At 38.8% G+C, this 19,541-nt stretch overlaps 1 protein-coding gene across 1 annotated transcript in view; it reads left to right on the top strand.

The window, feature by feature from the left end:
* The first annotated feature begins 3,306 nt into the window (after nucleotides 1–3,306).
* SHQ1 (SHQ1, H/ACA ribonucleoprotein assembly factor) overlaps nucleotides 3,307–19,541 on the top strand; it is a 100,300-nt gene continuing 84,065 nt past the window's right edge. Inside the window, exons 1-5 of the mRNA XM_002758578.5 lie at nucleotides 3,307–3,575; nucleotides 6,813–6,877; nucleotides 8,543–8,665; nucleotides 9,705–9,859; nucleotides 16,887–16,999. Of these exons, the coding sequence (XP_002758624.3) occupies nucleotides 3,433–3,575; nucleotides 6,813–6,877; nucleotides 8,543–8,665; nucleotides 9,705–9,859; nucleotides 16,887–16,999 (599 nt within the window). The 5' untranslated portion in view covers nucleotides 3,307–3,432. The remainder of the gene's footprint in view (nucleotides 3,576–6,812; nucleotides 6,878–8,542; nucleotides 8,666–9,704; nucleotides 9,860–16,886; nucleotides 17,000–19,541) is intronic.

Raw genomic sequence — 19,541 nt, 5'->3', positions numbered from 1 at the left:
TCACCATTAAAAGACATTAACAGTAGAACTTGATAATAAAGCTGAAATTGGAATTGTTCATAAAAACCACTTTTAATTTAACATTTAATTTTGAAGCTTATGGATTACAAGCAGGGTTGTTAGACCAGAGGAGGTGCCAATTTAATACAATAAAAGATGATGGGTTATATACTTACTCTAAATAAGTTGGTCATTGAAAACCTTTATCTTGTTGTATTTTATGTCCTCTGTAGGTCAGAAGAAAAAGCTATTTTTAAAATAGTGGAAGGCTATCCAAAAGTAAGCTTTCAGAAAATGAAAAAATAAAAAATACTGCAATATTTGAATGCTCAAACATGATGAAAAATTACATTCCTATTTTTTTTCCCTCTAAACCAGAGCTAATCAAAAATATTAAAATAGTATCTAATCTCAAGCAATGTTAGTATTTGGAAATACAAACTCAACTTGATCTATGAATCAATATAGCTATGTCTCAAAAATGAAGCAAAGTAGGAAAAAAAGCATGTTGCAGAATTACATTTATAGTGTGAGAATGTGCCGACATGTAGTGGGTCTCAGCTCAAAGCAACAGGGTCCACAGAAATGGATGTAGAAATAGAAAAGGTTCTGAAATGACAGCTAGAAGGATTGCCTTTGAGGAGGCAGGAGAAAGAACCAAAGTTGCATGGCAGCCAAAAGAAACTTTACGTTCTTAAGTGAGAATGAACCTATAACTTATATAATTTACCACTAATTAGAAATGCAAAAATAAGACAACTATTGCCTGCAAGAAAACAAAAACCAACAAAAACCCAAAACAACAAAACCTTGTTATATACTTGACACTGTCAGTATTTTGTGATTTAGCAGATGCAATATATATTTCTTATAATGACAGCAGCACTGAACTGTGTCATCTATTTTTCTGTGTCGCAGTCCTGTGTGTGTTGCCAAACACATAATAAAGTACACAGGAAATGTACAGCTTTAGTTTGCGAAGTACTTTCAATTACAGTTTCCTCATGGATAGAATTGCTTGTCTTAGTTCTCTGGCATTAATAATTAAAAAATATTAATGCTTGTGACCTATAGGAATGAGGTCCCATGGTAGATGTAAAGATTCTTTCTTTTCTTTTTTTTGAGATGGAGTTTCACTTCCGTCACCCAGGCTGGAGAGCAATGGCATGATCTCTGCTCACTGCAACCTCTGCCTCCTGGGTTAAAGGGATTCTCCTGCCTCAGCCTCCTAGGTAGCTGGGATTACAGATACATGCCACCACACCTGGCTAATTTTTGTATTTGTAGTAAAGATGGGGTTTCACCATCTTGGCCAGGCTAGTCTTGTACTTCTGACCTCAGGTGATTTGCTCGCCTCAGCCTCCCAAAGTGCTGGGATTACAGGCATGAGCCACCATGCCCCGCCAAGTTTCTTTCTCTTAAGCTAACTTGGGGCCGGGCGCGGTGGCTCAAGCCTGTAATCCCAGCACTTTGGGGGGCCGAGACGGGTGGATCACGAGGTCAAGAGATCGAGACCATCCTGGTCAACATGGTGAAACCCCGTCTCTACTAAAAATATAAAAAAAATTAGCTGGGCATGGGGGCGTGTGCCTGTAATCCCAGCTACTCGGGAGGCTGAGGCAGGAGAATTGCCTGAACCCAGGAGGCGGAGGTTGCGGTGAGCCGAGATCGCGCCATTGCACTCCAGCCTGGGTAACAAGAGCGAAACTCCGTGTCAAAAAAAAAAAAGTAACTTGGAATAATTTAGTCAAAGGCCTATCTCAAGGGACCTTTTGAGGGCTTTACTAAATCCAAGTTGGCATTGATTCACTGTCAATATTGAGTGCCTATTACCTGCAAGGCTCAGAATGGTCTAAAGCAGGTGGTCTGGCCTTAGAATGTGAAACAAAGGAAATAGGAGGTAATAACAGAGGGAGTCAACTCTGTAATAGTTTAGAGCCTGGGCCTAGGAATCACACTCACCTGGGTTTCCATTCCCATTGTACCACTTACTAGCTGTGAGATCTTGTGCAATCCAAGGGAATATATAATGCCTATTTCATAGAGCAGTCAGGAGGGAAAATGAGATCATTATAAAGGATTTGCTGCAGGGCTGGCACATAGTAAGTATTCAATTAATGTTGGCTCCTGTTACTATTAATTTTTTTCTGAGTCCTCATAAAGTTTCAAGAATGTTTCCTTAGAATCCTGAAACAACTGGAGATTGAAAAGGGTTTTGAAGTTTCCTGGTTATCTCCACTGTCCTAGAAGACGACTTTCATACCTTTCCCACTGATATTTAAAACCACGGAATAAATACCACAACTGGACTATTCTAATTAGCGGTGGAATAACAGGAAACAACATGTGTGGGAAGGCCAAGGAATATGTGGGAGAAGATCCCTCTCACTAGTGGGAGAGGCACCGAGAGAGTATAAGGAGCACACTCTAAAGGGAGAAAATACAGGGAAGACAAGTAGAAAAAAAAAGATGTCCTCAGACAAGTGTAAGGACAAGAGTGAGAAAAAGGAAAGAAGGGGAATACAGAGGGACCTTACTTTGTGAGAGAAATCACTAACACGATTTAAGAGTCAAACGTTCTGAGTTCTAATCACTGTAAAATGCATGGTTATAAAACATACTGCTTAACGTCTCTGAGCCGTTTTTCTTTAGTTTGCAGCGCAGATTAAATAAGATTAGTGGGACGGACGCTCTGTTAAATAGAAAACTCTTCAACTAAGCGGTTAAGAATGAGAGAGAAAGCTGCAAAAAAAAAAAAAAAAAAAAAGGGAAGTGGGAAGAGAGAGAGAGGAAAGGGAGACTGTAAGAGGAATTGTTGACAAGGCAGGTGAGAACCAAGGGAAACCACTGTAACGGCGCCGCTGTGGCTACTGCGGTGACTACTTCAGCACATCAAGCTCTGACAACTTGCCAGGTACGTTATGAGAGTTCTACATGCACAATTTCATGCTACCCTCACAGCATCTCTATGAGGGTAAGTTCTCGTATTATCCTCGTTTTACATAATATATAGAGAGGTTTTGTAACTTTCACAAAGTCTTACAGCTGGGAAGTTGTGGCAGAGAAGGGATTCAAACGCACGTCTGTCTACCTGCCAAGTGAGTGCTGTTAAAATTATCTCTAAGAACCTCGAAAAAGGCTTGGTGGCTAGTCATCCCCTCGGTTCAACTTCTGCGCCCAGGCACCACTCGCCACGTCCTCTCGCCTCTCGGCGGTTTTGAAAGTTCCACCTCTTCCAGAATGGCGTCCCGACTCCAGGGAGATAGGCGTGGGGCGGGACTTCCTGCCTCACGCACGAGCACTTCCGCCTCGAGCCGGAAGCTCTGTGGCTCACAGAGTGGGTTCCTGAGCGTGGGGACCCGGAGAGTTTGCGTGGCCGGGCCGCGGCGGCAGTGAGAGGGAGCGGCGCCAACCCTTGCGTCATACGTGGGGATGCTGACCCCGGCGTTCGACCTCAGCCAGGAGCCAGACTTCCTAACCATCGCTATCCGCGTGCCCTACGCTCGGATCTCCGAGTTCGACGTATACTTCGAGGGGTCCGACTTCAAGTTCTACGCAAAGCCGTACTTTCTCAGGCGAGTTCCGGGTGCCTGGCCGCAGGTGCTTTTGGGGTTTCATTCATTAGCTAACTGGTTTAGAGGGAGAATGCAAGGTCGAGGGAGCACTTGGCGCGAATTGCCGTTTCCCGACGTTTCCGCAGTTTCTCTTGGTGCCAGGGAGGTGCCCCCCTCTTTCAGGGGTGCGTTCTAGATTCTGTAGAAGCCTTTCTCTTAAGTTTTTTTAAAATCCCACGTCACATGGATTGTGGAATCACTTTAAAAAGTGGTGTTTGGACCGTGTCACTTTCCCGCTTCTGCCCTGTAGCCCTAGTTCTCCTCCCGTCCTGACTTGTTCTATTCTTTCCTTTCGCTCTCCGGGTCTCTCCATCTCCGGGAACGGCGCAAGCTGACATCCCCGAGACTTCCCAACCCGTCGGTTCTTTTAACTTTTCCCAGGCCACCTTCTGTTTATTTAACTCTTGGCTGACCTCTCCCTACTTTCTGAAGTTCTTATCCTTTTTGGACCTCTTTACACCAAATTAGCCTAGTTCTGCTTCCCTTCTGTCTGCTGCTGCTTTATTTGGTTTTGCCACTGAAGTGTGGTTGTTTCCCCAAAGTCTCCGCGAGCGGCCGTCAGCACTTGGTGTGTTTAAATTATTCTCCTTGCAGATTCATAACCTTAGTAGCAGCTAATACTGATCACCGGCCGTGTGGTAGACAAGCAGTTCCATTAAGTGCTTTACGATGCTGTATCTCATTTAACTTTGACAGCTATCCTTAGGGATAAGCACTGCTATTTATCTCATTCCACACGACACGCTGCCACGTTGTCTTCCTAAAACACTGCTAATTTCTGTCCGTCTCTTTATCCATCCTCCTAATTTTTCTCAAGTGTGGCTTCAGCCTCCCTTTCCTGCGCAAGTACTTTTGTGATACAAACCTTCTCTACCAGTCAAGGTGGTTTTTTCACTGTTCCCGAGCCAGTTTTGTTTAGATTTCCATTAGACCATATAACTTTCCTACTTGAATATACTGCACTTTCCAGATTTTAAATTCACTTATTTCTTTAATTTATTTATCGAGTTTCAGTGTTGGGATTATTGTGCTGAACAAGACAAAGTCCTGCCCTCTTGTACTTTACATTGGGGAGAGGAAAACAATAAACTAACAATGTACCTAATTGTGGTAAGTGTTATGAGGAGAAAGCAGTGCACTGATACAGAATGAAAAGGGGCCCATATTTTATGCAGTGGTCAGGAAAAGCCTTTCTGGGGAGAAGATATTTAAGCCAAGATGTGAAGAATAGGAAGAAGATGATTATGGTGGTAGCAAATATTTATGGAATTTTTACTCCAGGTTAGTGCTTTATGTGGATTATCTTGTTTGATTTTAGGACAGTGTTACAGTGAGGTTTTATTAATTTACCCATTACCATGGACGGAATATTTGTGGGCACTCCCCACTCTTGCTCCCAGATTTATATGTTGAAGCTCCAGTTCTGGTGTCACTTGTGCTTTATTGTATTCGTCAAAACAGTCCCAGAGCCTGCTGAATTTTAAGGGGAGGGGACATAGACCTTCATGGTTGGGAAGAGTGCTGTGAGTTGGGCATTCTTTGAAAATACACTTTGCTGTCAGATGTGGTGGCTCTTGCCTGTAATCCCAACACTTTGGGAGGCCAAGGTGGGTGGATTGCCCGAGGTCAGGAGTTCGAGACCAGCCTGCCCAACGTGTTGAAACCCTGTCTCTACTAAAAATACAAAAAATTAGCCGGGCATGGTGGCGGGCACCTGTAATCTCAGCTATTCAGGAGGCTGAGGCAGGAGAATCTCCTGAACCCTGTAGGCCGAGGTTGCAGTGAGCCAAGATTGTGCCACTGTCTCAAAAAAAAAAAAAAGAGGGGGGGCTCATATTTTCTCACTGCTCACCTGCTGTGCCTGCCACTAAGCTCTTTGGTTATCATTTCATGCTCAGAGTAACTCTTGGATAGTTACTGTTATTTCCTTCCTTTACAAAAGAGGTATTTATGATCTTGAAGATAATTAACTTGTCCAAAGAAAGTTACACAGCTGGTAAATGGCAGATCTAGGACTTAATTCAGATTCTGACACTCAAGTTAGTGTTTGTAACCATTATAACAAACTCACCCATAAACTGACTCCTTATTCTGTCTTAGAGGGATTTTCATTCTGAAAATGCATTGAAGCTGGAGGAAACCTTGGCATTAAAGGACCTGGGCCTTTTGGGACTGTCAGGTGTTTTTGTTTTTAATCTTATTTAGTAGGAAACAAGGGAGAGGGCCATGGGAGGAAAGGAAGCTCAAATTTCAAGTTTGGAATGATATGGAGTGGGCCTGATATGCTCTTCTGATGAGTTTAAATTATGTAGGCAACATCAGGCAGGCATAGATGCTTTTTAAAATAGAAAAGTGACAATTAGATTTCTGTTTTAGAAAAATTCTTTTGGGGCCTCAGTGAAAGACTTATTGAACTAGGGTAAAACTGGAAGCAGGGAAATCACTTTATTTACTTTAGTACTAAAGAGGGGTAAATCCCCACCTAATAGTAATGAGATTTGACACTTTGCTTTCTCCTTTTTTAAAAAAAGTAGTAATTTGCTTTATATAAGTAATTGGTTTTGTGTTTCTTTTATTGTTTCCCTTTGAGTATCCCTTATCTGTACAGATTGAGGGTTCCCCATCTGAAATTTCAGATTTTCTAGAGTTTTGGGATATTTGTACATAGTAAGATATCTTGGGGATGAAACTCAAGTTTAAACATGAAATTTATTTTAAATACACCTTACACACATGGCCAGAAGGTAGTTTTATACAGTATTTTAAATAATTTGTGTATCCAACCAAATTTTGACTGCTTTTTGACTGTGACTCATCACATGAGGTCAAGTGTGGAGTTTCCCACTTTGTGGTGTCATATTGGTACTCAAAAAGTTTCAGATTTTGGAGCATTTCAGATTTTCAGATTCGGGATACTCAACTTGTATTATAAAATAGTGATAACTATTTATTGTGTCTTTTCTTTTTCAGTATCTATTTTATTGGTGACTAGGGGTATTCATATAGAAAGATGAGTCATTTCTAATTTCTGCTTTCTTAGTTGGGGAAAGAATCTAACTTATTTAGTTAAAATGCGAAAGAAATACTGAGGTTTTTAAAAAAAATGATTGATGTATTTTGATGGTTAAATGTGTACTAGTTTCTTGGCCACTTATGTTATAATTTAAGGACTTCATGAGACCTGTGTTAAATCTGCAGGTTAACCCTTCCTGGAAGAATTGTGGGAAATGGAAGCGAGCAAGGGTCCTATGATACAGATAAAGGTATTGTCTTTGGAATTTTTGTTAGTTTCTTTCTTGGCATTTTTTGCATTAGAGTATTTACATAATCTTTCAAGATACCACGGGGACCTTTTGATGTCTTTCAAGTACAATCTGTTCCTATCACTCTTTCTTGTTTCTTAATGTCCAGTGCCTGTTACTGATGGTGTTTTTTTTTTTTTTTGACAATTACAGTTTCCCCAGTCTTTTAAAGTATTTCACAGTATTCTTTAATGTAAAGTTAAATACTCTGGTTCTATATCCTAGGGTACTTCCTCTACATTTAGTAGCTATTTAAGAGTAAAAATTAGAACATGTGCAATGATTAATCATAAAAAATGTAGATGATTTATGAGCTTATGAATGGAATCTTTCTTGTGTAATTTTCACACTTGAATTTTAATAATAGGTAGATGAGAGAGAAACTGTGCATGGGTGGCATTTAAAGGCTAATTGAATTTTCTTCTCGTGAGTGATAAGCCAATCATTTCAGCTAGCCATGAACCCATTTATTTTCTCCTTATAGAAGCCACTGGCTTCCTTTATCATTGGATCTAGAACACCTTGTGTACTCTTGTGTAGTTTATTCAATGAATATTTATTGGCCTCAGTGAACTAGGCTAAGGGTGGGATATGGGAACATGGGTTAAATGACAGAGATCTAACCCACCATAATGCAGTGTAATTAATGTGTAATGAAGTCTAGTGAAACTGCCTTTCTAAATAGTAAACCGGCTTTTAGTTATAGGTAAGTTGCATAGTGAAACAAGATTATTAAATTTTGAAAGTACACAGGAGTTAAGGAATATGTATATGTGGAGGCATTGGGGCTGAATTGTATTTGATACATTGGAATTCAGTTCAGTGTACTAAAAAGAGGCAAAATGTTTTAAAATGTAAGCATGCTAAGTATTGTAGTAAGTTCTCAGGGAAGCCTAAATAAGATTGATAAAGTCAGTCAAGGAAAGAAAAGAAGTACACAGAATTTGAGTCTGCCATAGACAGACTTTAGGGATAGATCTCCTCACATGCCGAAAACCTTGTTAAGCTATAATGGTTGTATCTAAGATTCTGTGTATTTTTAAAACTGCTGCCATTCTCTGTTGGATTAGGTATTCTGATTTTTTTCCTCCTTTTCCAGAAATCTACTTAATTAGTAAGTCCTGGTTAATTCTAAGCCATCACCTTCTTAAGCTATGATTTTTAGAAGTTTTAACTTGGGTTTTTAATATTATTAGTAGGTAAAAGTTATACTACATGAGACTAAAGTATTCTGTAGCTTTAACAGATTTATAATTCTTTATAGAAATGACAGCTTCTGAAAAACCCTGTTCAGAACCTTTTTCTGTCTTGACTTATATTCACCAAATCTGTGAGGGCATAGTTTTAGAGCTCTATAAAATAGAATTTACGTTTTACCAAGACATGTATTTCTTAGATATATTGTAAAGTCTTTGACTATTTTATTTATTTGTTTTTTAATTAAAAATATTTTATTATTTTCTGTAGAGAGGGGGTCTTGCTATCTTGCCCAGGCTGGTCTTCAACTCCTGGGCTAAAATGATCCTCCTGCCTCAGCCTACCAGAGTATTGGGATTACTGGTGTGAACTATTGTGCCCAGCTTTTTGAATATTTTAATCTAAACATAAAACAAATTTATCTTTAAGGAATTTTTACCATTCGCCTGCCCAAAGAAACCCCTGGCCAGCATTTTGAAGGACTGAACATGTTAACTGCTCTTCTGGCACCAAGAAAATCCAGAACGGCAAAACCACTTGTGGAAGAATTAGGTATGTTTATTAAGATAAATAGAAATATTTGGAATGCTGATGTTTCTAGGGGAAATGGGATATAGTGAATAGGAAATTGAAGAAAATACTTCAGTTATAAGGTGGTCATGTGAAGCCATATGAAAATAGCTTCTTTGGTAATTAAGTCATAAAATATCCTGTTGAACCAGGGAAGTCACATTCTTGTACCAATTGAAATAGCATTTTGTGATTGGCAAAATATTAGCGTCTTGAAGTAAGATCAGAAGTGCACAGTTCAGTGAGTTATGTAAAATAGGGGTCCCCAACCCTCAGGTTGCAGATCAGTTGCAGGAACCTGGCTGCACAGCAGGAGGTGAGCAGAGGGCCAGGAGTATTGCTGCCTGAGCTCCGCCTCCTGTCTGATCAGATTAGATTCTCATAGGAGCACGAACTTATTGCGATTGCGCCTGCGAAGGATCTAGGTTGTGTGCTCTTTTATGAGACTCTAAAGCCTGATGATCTGAGGTGGAACAGTTTCATCCCTCAAAACCATCTCTTCACCCCTTTCGTCTGTGGAAAAGTTGTCTTCCTCAAATCTAGTCCCTACTGCCAAAAAGTTTGGGGACCACCGATGTAAAGTGAACAGTACCTCTGTCAAGAAATGGAGCATTTTCAACACCCTGGAACCCCATCCTGTATTCTTCCATTACTTTGCCCTCTCTCCAAGGTAACCACTATCCTCTGTTGTGCCTGTTTTGTTGTTGCATATATAAGTCACACAGTATGTTCTTTTTGTCTGACTTCTTTCACTTAACATTATTTTTGTGAGAGTTATTCATATTGTAGCTGAGATTTGTTTGCTTTCATTGCTAGGTAATATTCCATTGTGTGAATATACCCCATTTTTGGTTCTCTTTTTTTTTTTTTTTTTTTGGCTATCATGAATAACAGAGCTGTGAATATTCTTGTACATGTCTTTTGGTACGTCTGTGTGGGCATTTTTTCATATACTTTGTCTTCTCCTAGTTCTACCTAGGAAATTAAATACTTAAAAAACATTAATATTTAACACATTCAGGTGCTTCTGAGATTCCTGAGGAAGTAGTTGACGATGAAGACTTTGATTGGGAAATTGAGCAGACACCCTACGAAGAGGTATCAGAAAGTGCTTTGAATCCGCAGTGCCACTATGGATTTGGAAACTTGCGATCAGGAGTATTTCAGCGGTTACAGGTATGTTGTCTTTCTGAAAGATCTTGATCTGTAGGGTTTTTCCATTTGAGTAATTTCAGTTGTGCTTACACTTGGTGGTTTTTAAAAATAATATTCCAGGAGGTAATGTATTTAAAGCACTTAGCATAGCTAGAGTACATAGATGTTTGTTCCCATCCATTTCATTGGCTGCTCTGCCCAACTGTACTGCTCTTACAGATGTCCTGTGGCTTTCTTTTTTCTCCCCTTTATTTAGTATTCTAGACATGACATTTCCAAAATACAAAACAGAACTCCTCTCTCATACTTCCTGCAAAGCTTTATGTTTTATACTTCTGAAAAGTAAGATCATGGACTTATGGTTTGATGTCTCTTCTGTATATAAATAAAATAGAATGCTCCTGATGAGAATGAGATTGTGTGTTTTAATCAAAGTGTTTAATTCTTGGTGTATAGTAGGTACTATTGTCTATTTATTCTTTTGAGTCTCACCCTGTTGCTCAGGCTAGCAGTGATGCGATCTTGGCTTATGACAACCTCTGCCTTTCGGGTTCAAGTGATTCTCTTGCATCAGCCTCCCAAGTAGCTGGGATTACAGGCCCCCACCATCACACCTGGCTGATTTTTGTATTTTTAGTAGAGATGCAGTTTTGCCATGTTGGCCAAGTTAGCTAGGCTTGGGGTACGTGCCTGTAATCCCAGCTACTTGGGAGGCTGAGGCGGGAGAATTGCTTGAGCCTGGGAGGCGGAGGTTGCAGTGAGCCAAGATTGTGTCACGGCACTCCAGCCTGGCCAACAGAGCGAGACTCCATCTAAAAAAAAAAAGAAGAAGAAGAAGAAAACATGTCTCTTGGATTGTTATGTGATGAAAGCGTTTGTAAACTATTGACTTGTAGTCTTAATTTTTAACTGTTTTAAGTGGAAGAAACAGAAACGAACAATTTCTTTTTCTTTATCCCTGATTTGAGTAGAGGCTATTATACCTGTTTAGAATGTAGTTTATTATTGTAAGACATATATGAATTTACCAAGGAAAGGGAAAAGACCTAGGTTCTGGTCCAGCTCCTTCCTCTGTTTAGATTTGGGATTCCAGGCCAACTTACTTATTTGATCACAAGTAAATTTTGTTTCCTCTTTGGAAAGTGGGGATAATTTGCTTACCTACTTCATAAGGCTGTCTTGAAAATTTACAAAGATAGTGCATGTGAAAACTCTTTGGAAAGTGTAGAATGCTGTAAAGACTCCTGCCCTTGAAAAATATAAAATGCTCTCAAAATTCCTTAAAGGGAACAAAATTGACATTTACTTAGGAGCAAATAATGCTGATGAAATAGGCTTCCTTCTAAAAACGTACCTTTTTTCTGCTGAGTTGTGGTCTGCTCATATTCTCTCTGCTTTATCACATTCACTGGTGATCTCAGAGGTAATGAGAATGGAGTCAGTGTTGTCTATAGCAGGAACTATAGTGAATGGATCTCTCTTGTTTGGCCAAGAGCTAGTTTGTGGTCAGTCTGTTTTGGGCTTGCTGGTCTAACGCTACCAGCAAATGATAATACACAGGCTAAGTACAGATTTTATATTTAGATAAAAAGTGCTTCCTGAGGCCAGGGATTGTTTCTTTTTTTTTTTTTGAGACGGAGTTTCACTCTTGTTACCCAGGCTGGAGTGCAATGGCGCGATCTCGGCTCACCGCAACCTCCGCCTCCTGGGTTCAGGCAATTCTCCTGCCTCAGCCTCCTGAGTAGCTGGGATTACAGGCACGCGCCACCATGCCCAGCTAATTTTTTGTATCTTTGGTAGAGATGGGGTTTCACCATGTTGACCAGGATGGTCTCGATCTCTTGACCTCGTGATCCACCCGCCTCGACCTCCCAAAGTGCTGGGGTTACAGGCTTGCCACCGTGCCCGGCCCAGGGATTGTTTCTTAATTGCTGCTGCTGTTTAGGGAAACTCCTTGTGAAGGATTTCTGACAAGTTGCTGAGATGTTGTAGGAATGCCATAATGTGAGTCTAGAATGAGTCCCTTTTAGGTCAGAAATACTTCTGTCTTGAAAATGTTCACTTAATAAAAATTTAAGTTGATTATTTTTAAAGCTGCTATACTTTCTGTCTTTTTGGATGTCTTAACTAATCTATCAAGTACCTAGATATCTGTTCCGTAGGTTAAAAATATTAAACATTAACCAATATAATTGAAGTTCTTGTCCGTCCCTTCCTGTTTACATCCCTCTATTTCTCATCAGAAATGAACCACTGTGGCTGGGCGTGGTGGCCAGCACATTGGGAGGTAATCCCAGCACGTTGGGAGGCCAAGGCAGGTGGATCACCTGAGGTCAGGAGTTCCAGACCAGTCTAGCCAACATGGTGAAATGCTGTCTCTACTGAAAATACAAAAATTAGCTGAGCATGGTAGCACACACCTGTAATCTCAGCTATTTGGGAGGCTGGCAGGAGAATCACTTGAACCCAGGAGTCAGAGGTTGCAGTGAGCTGAGATCATGCCACTGCACTCCAGTCTGGGTGACAGAGTGAGACTACATCTCAAAAAAAAAAAAAAAAAGGAAGCAAACCACTGAATTTAATGTTTATTATTCTAAGCATTTAAAATGGCTTGTCTAAAATCATTAAACTCTTCTTCAAATTTTAATTGCATGAGCATTGATTTTCTAAATAATTTGCATATTCCCTAATATAGGGGAAAAACAGCTGAGCATTTGGGAAAACTCTAAGGGTTTTATAATATAAATAATATACTACTTGTAGTACAGGTTTATAACCCCATATGTGCAATACTGGAATCACAAAAAGTTCTGAAAACTGAAAGTTTTACAGTATTTAATTTGGTGGCAGAACTTGACCTGAACTTCTATGAGTTTTTTAATCCCACTTAATGTACATAGTAAAAAATTTCCAGAAGAAGTAGTATTTGGATGTGGGTGCTGCCCCAGACTCCTTAGATGGTATTACCTGAAATATGGTGTGTGCACCATCTTACCTTTGTAAACTCCAAAAGAGTGAATCCTGAAGCTCACCTTGCTCTAGGGAATTACTGTGCTGCGCACTTTGTGTGCAGCAACCAGACTTTTAGAAATCAAGTGTAAACCCCATATTCTAAAAATTCAAATGTATCCTCCTGAAGATATTAAGGTAGATATGTTTTATGAAATATTGCCACAGAAATATTGCATAATTGGTTAATTACTTGCAGAGTTCTTCTGCATTCACAGCTGCTCTGTTTATGGCATCTGTAACAAGTGGTTCGAAACTGAGTGATCATGTAAGTTTAACAATATGACCCTGTTTCTGTGAGTAAAGCAGCTAGAAGAAACTAAATTGATGATCACAAATAAGAGATTTTAGAACATCTCTTCTAATTTTAAAAATGATTTTTAAAACCTCACCATTTTTTCAAATAGTATTTTCTCACTAGTTTATTTTTTCTGGTTCTGCCTATAGATGAAGAGAGGTCCATACAGTTTCATTGACTACGCATATCAGTATTTTTACAGCTTTTTCCTACCCCCATGGATGGAAAATAGCTTTTTTTTTTTCTGATAATAAAAGCAATACAGATATATTATGAAAATATAATACAAAGAAAGTAAAAAACTTCTTCATAATTTCAACACTAAGGGATCTTTTCTTCATTGAATAATTTAGCCCTTTACAGAAGTCTTTCATATTTTTTGCCTCCAACTTTTTAGACAGGATTTGCTTGCAAACTTCTTATCTTTTATACAGATAAAAATAAAAATATTTTTGCTGAAACAAATTCTCTTTGAACATTCCTCCCTCTACTCCCCATACACACAGATATACTCCCCCTACCCCCAGGCTTTCTTTTCTGAAATTGTTGCCAGCCACCAGGGTGCCTTTGGAAAACTGCCCTGGCTGCTCAAAGTCAGGACTTCACAACAAGCTTCTGGCAGTGGTGGCTGCCAGCAGCAACAATCCTAGTCTCTGGGCGCCAACTCAGCAAGCTCCTGGGACTGCTACTGCCAGGGCTGCAGGACACCAGGCTTGCTGGCCCTGTCCTCTTGGCTACACGGGAACCTGAGGCCATTGTTTCGAGGAGACTCACTAGCCAGATGTGTTCACTGCTCTTTATTTTCTCTCTGGATTGCCTCTGCCTTACCTGTGCCTAAACTTCCATAAGCCTGATTTAAATCCTGCATGCCCTTTTCTTGGCAACACCTATCTTTAAATAGCTCTAATAACTAGTGGCCATACCAGTTGTTTCAAAGAAAAATGAACCTTTTTTTCCTGCTGTAGTTTAACACTTCTCATCCTTTTTCTTCCCTTTGGTTGATTGATGTCTTCTACTTCTAAACCTCAGGCTACCTTTGTTTTTAGTTTGTTTCTGTTTCTTATTTAGGGTCCAGTTTGAACAGGGCTGCTGCATGTGACTGTGTATAGAACAAGCTGGGGTGGGGCTTGCACTGCTGTGAACACTCATGTTCCGCTGTGTACATGTTGCATCACTATATGTGGGGGCCCTGAATCTGGTGGCCTGGGGGATGAAGAGGGAGAAAGGAAAGAGAGCTGCTTTCTTATTGGTCAGTTGTCCTTCCCATGAGAGTAGAGACCTGGTCTGTGTGTTTATTACTGGATTTCCACTTCAACACCAGAACAGTGCCTACTGCATAGCAGGCCCTCCAGCACTATTTGCGGAATGGATGATTTAATACTGGATGCCAGGCACAGTGATGGGGATACAGTGAAGAAGATAATTGATGAGATCTCTACCCTCAGAGAACATTCTGGTGGGGAAACAGACAGTAATTATATAAACAAATAACCAGTAAGCAGGATAATGACAGATATTTATAGGTAAAGGGAAAGGATGGGGTGAGGTAAGAGACTGGTGGTACTACTTTGGCTAGGATGCCCAGAGAAGACTCCTTTGAGAAGGTGACATTTGCACTGAGTTCTCAGTAATGAGAAGGGTACTATAAGTGCAAAGGCTCAGGGTTGGGATTGATTGACAGGATATAGAAATGGAAAGAATAGTGAGTGACTTGAGCATATTTGAGCCAGAAAAGGATGGTGGACATGCTGTTGAAGAACAAGATGGGCTAGATTATGCAGAACTGTGCTCACAATCTGGGTCTATTCTCAGTGCCGTTAGCATTTTATTTAAAGCACTTAGCACAGCTGAAGTCCATTTATCCCCTGAAATGTAGAGTTATCTACAAAGACTCACAGATTATACCCTATTTATGATTTTATTTCTGCTCCAGGTGAAATAATGAAGCAGAACATTTAAGTCTGTTTTTTAAAATTGCTATTAGCAAGTGAGGAAACAAGTGTAGGGGAGGCTTTGTACTCAGTAGGAAGTTAACCAGTAAGTAACAGGGAGCAGCAGTGGAGGAGGCAGACAGAGAGAAAGGAGACTGACATTATTGAATGTATCGAGGCCTCTGCTTGTTCTTTACTTACATTATCTCATTTAATCCTCACAGTAGCCTGTGGTACAGAAAACTGTCCCCTTCTCCCCAAAAGATGTCTTTGTGCTTATCCCCAGAATACGTTACATTATGTGGCAAAAGGTATTTTGCAGATGTGATTATGTTAAGAATGTTGAGATGGGGAGAGTATCCTGGGATATCTAAGTGGGCCCACTCTAATTACAGGGTTTTTATAAGAGGGAAGAAAGAGGGTCAAAAATGAAAAAAAAAAAAAAATAATAAGGGTTTTCCTTGATTTCTTTTCAGCTAATATTCTTTAAGCTTCTTCCAATATCTGTACTTCTCACTTGTGGTTGGTAGCAGGAGTAGTGAGACAGAAGAAAGAAAGACACAGTTTTAGGAGTATTTCACATCGTATAAGGTTTCTTTGTTCACAATTCTGGTGGAAAGAATAAAGACCATATGTTATCCTAGGTAGTTTTTCTAATGTGCATTTATTCTGTAGAATTTGGCTTGGGAAACATGTTTCATATCAATGTATACACATCTAGGTAAAGGCAATTACAGGAAAATTGATTCTTAGGATTTGGTTTTTATATTTTTTAATGGAAAGTCATATACTGTGTGTCAAAATTGTTCATAAAAATTATTATTTTTTATTATTTACTTATTTATGACGGGGTCTGGCTCTGTTGCCCAGACTGGACTGCAGTGGTATGATACTGGCTCACCGTAGACTCCATCTTCTTGGCTCAAGCCATCCTCCCACCTCAGCCTCCCAAGTAGCTGAGACTACAAGCAGGAGTGGCCACGCCTGGCTAATTTTTGTATTTTTTTTGTAGAGATGGGTTTTTGCAGTGTTGCCCAGGTTGATTCAAACTCCTGGGCTCAAGCGATCCACCCACCTTGGCCTCCCAAAGTGCTGGGATTACAGGAGTGAGCCACCACGCCCAGCCTGTATATAGTCTTTTACGGGATCTGAAATCTGAAATGGTCCAAAATCCAGAACTTTTTGACCACAAACATGACACTCAAAGGAAATACTCTTTGGAGTATTTCGCATTTGAGATTATTAGAATAGGGCTACTTAACTGGTGTAATGTAAATATTCCAAAATTTAGAAAAATTCAAGATCCAAAACAAACTGGTCCCAAACATTTCAGATAAGGGATATTCAATCTGTATAGTAATGCTTCTTTAGACGAGCTGAGCTAGACTATAGGAAGAGAGAAAAGACTAAGTGTAGATGTCTGATAATCAAGACACTCTACATTTAATAACTTTCAAATCTCTAGGTGTAAATGGGTAAATGGATGTTGAATTAAATGTTCCTGCTTGCCTTTAGGGGTTTATTCCATTCTGTTTTTTTATGTTAAACTTTTATAGCCTTAATATATGTCAGTCAGCTTGTTTGTTGTAAGGATTAAATGAGATAATTTATGAGAAAGATCTAACAGGGCCTACCAAGTAGTAGTAGGTGCTTAAATATTTGTTGAATATGTATCTAAATGTTGCACGTGACATCATGGTTTGCTGATCAGTTAGGTTCTTCCTGTGCTTTGGCTTTTTGTGCAAAATTTGATTTTTAAATGCTAAAAATAGGACATAGCAATTATTCTTTCTTTTCTGGGTGTCCACAGGATGAATTGAGTGATGTTGTTGATATTAAGGATCCAGATTTCACCCCTGCTGTTGAACGAAGACAGAAGCGCCTGGCCGCTGAGCTGGCCAAGTTTGATCCTGATCATTATCTGTGAGTAATGAGTTTTTTGAGGATTAAATAATTTACTTGACATTTATTTTAAAATTTTTGAGTGTCTTTTTAACTCTGCTAGGCATGTGCGTTTTGGATTCCAGAAATTATTGATGACTGAAGACCTTAATGGACATTTAAATTAATCTATGACTGCTGTATCACTTGATCTTTGTAAGATGTTGCCTTTTATATCTCAAGTTGTTCATCTTAGCAACGGAGAATTCGTCTAATATACTTCTAAAAAGATTTTTTGCTTGCCAGGCTTAAAAACAGAACACCAAATTCATGAGACTATTACACTTCTTTTAAGTAAACTTTTGGTTGTGATTAATAGTATGCATAAATGAAAATATGTTTCGATTTCTTTAGGAATTTGAATGTACCTGTACCACCATTTCTTGGCTTATCCCAAGATCTTCCTAATACTTTCATCCATTAGCACTTGTAATCAATGATATGTATCCAGTGAACAAATAATTATTCTTTGTGGTAGAGCATAAATCTAATTTGAAATTTTACTGTATTTCCCACCAGCATTAATTGTGTTTTTGGCTATAATCTGTCTCCATCAAGCTTATATTTGCATAAAGAACTTATCTAATTAACAGAAAGGTACCTGATCACTTTAGAGATTGTGATACTCCCCACTGGACAGGATAGCGCATTTCTTCTAAGGATTGTCACTTGACCTCTCTTGGACGTGTGGCTCTACTAGGATGCATGGAGAATGAGTATTTTATGTTGGTGTAGACCTCAATTATTATTCTGGGTCAATGTTTGCTAAACTGTTACACATATAGCTATAATCATCATGTCTTCTAATATTTGTATAGTGCCTGCAGCTTATTAAGTGCTCTTGTGATGATTTCGTTTTCACAACAGATGAGGAGAGGAGGTTAAGGGACTTGCTCAAGGTCACACTGCTACTAAGTGGCTTGGCCAGGACTTGAAAAGAGTCTCTCCATTTGTCATTTTGTATATCCTTTTCATGTACACTATTTCAGTTTAACTGCTGTAGCTCTTGTGATTAACGTTCTATCTCCTGTGGCACAGTAGGATACTAATTGGAATGGCAGGGATATATCTTGTGATGTGCAAATGGAATGATTGATGTGTAATGATAAATGGTTGAACTGTTGAACATCCTAAGGGAAACTGGGTAAGAGCAGGGTATGTTACATTTTGGAGGACATCTGAGAGATTCAACACCATTTACATAGCTATTTCTAATTACCTTTATCTCTCCAATTGTGGTTTTAAAGGTCCACTGAAGAGTAATTTGAAGAAACCCATTTAAAGTCATGCTGAATATTTAAAGTGGAAATTTCATTGTCAGCAGATTTTTCAGGCTAGCATAAAAACAGAATGAGCCTTACAAGACTGAAATTTCAAGTGGGAGGGAGCTTAATTAGAACAACTGCCTATCTCCTCTCTTCTAAAACTAGAAGAATAACTATGGCCTGAGAGAATTAGGAAATTGGAATTTAAAGTTAGCAGTGTGATATTATAAGCAGCTCTTATTTTTCTCCATCTTTTGTGTTTCTTTATACAGAAGCTCATTTTCTTTAATACTATGCATGAAATACTCTTTCCACTTCTCAAAGAACAGTTCTTCTTACAGGAATGGTTTAAATTTAGTCATGGGCTAAGTGAGAGAGTGGGAGTCATGAGGTAAAGCTTCTTTGTGACTTTTCTGATAGCAGTGAGACTTTGGCTCAGTGTAATTTTTGTGTTTCTACTCATTATTTATATTAGCTGACTGACTCACCCAAATGTATTAATATTAAATGAAATGCAACTAAAATTCTTTTAAATTTTTAATTAAAAATGTTTTTTAACTCAATGCTTTTTTTGTTGTTGTTGATAGTGGTTAAAACAGTGGAGAAAAAAGGCTCACTTTAAATAACTGTCTACCAGCCAATAATACATTGTAATATATGCATGTAATACATAATGTATATAATATTACCTATTTGTAAGTTCTTTGACTTGTCTTTACAAGTCATAGTGTTTTCTCATGTCAGGATTTGAGAGGGCTTTAGGAAAACTAATTTTAATTTCGACCTAAGCAGAACACGGTAAAGTCAATTGATTATAAAGAAAAATTTATACATTTCAAAGGCACATATGTGATTTTAGATTGTTATTTAAGCTTCTTTGCAATATATATATATTGCATATATATATTGCATGTTTTGTAGCCCACCACAGTGCTGGGCATATACTAGATGATCCATAAATGTTTATTGTTTTTTATTATTCATTTGTTATCATTTGTAATTCTTTTGGGATATTTTTACATTAAAATATGTTGACAGCATCTTGAAGCATTCCTTAATAGTCATTCCTCTTTGCTTATTGTTACAGCCAAGTGTTCATATTTCTCTTGCTTGGAGTGTTAGGTTTTCTTTTTCCCAAATTGTTCTTTAATTGTTGGCATACATTTTACATTAACCAATTCATAAAATCTTGCCTATTTCTTCATTTGGGAGAAAACATAAAAATTTAGTCAGTATTCTAAACATCTGTCATGTAAGAA

This window comes from Callithrix jacchus, chromosome 15, assembly GCF_049354715.1.
Source record: "Callithrix jacchus isolate 240 chromosome 15, calJac240_pri, whole genome shotgun sequence".
Taxonomy (NCBI): domain Eukaryota; kingdom Metazoa; phylum Chordata; class Mammalia; order Primates; family Cebidae; genus Callithrix; species Callithrix jacchus.
Note: the sequence above shows the minus strand (reverse complement) of the source record. Positions and strands in the feature narration are given on the sequence as shown.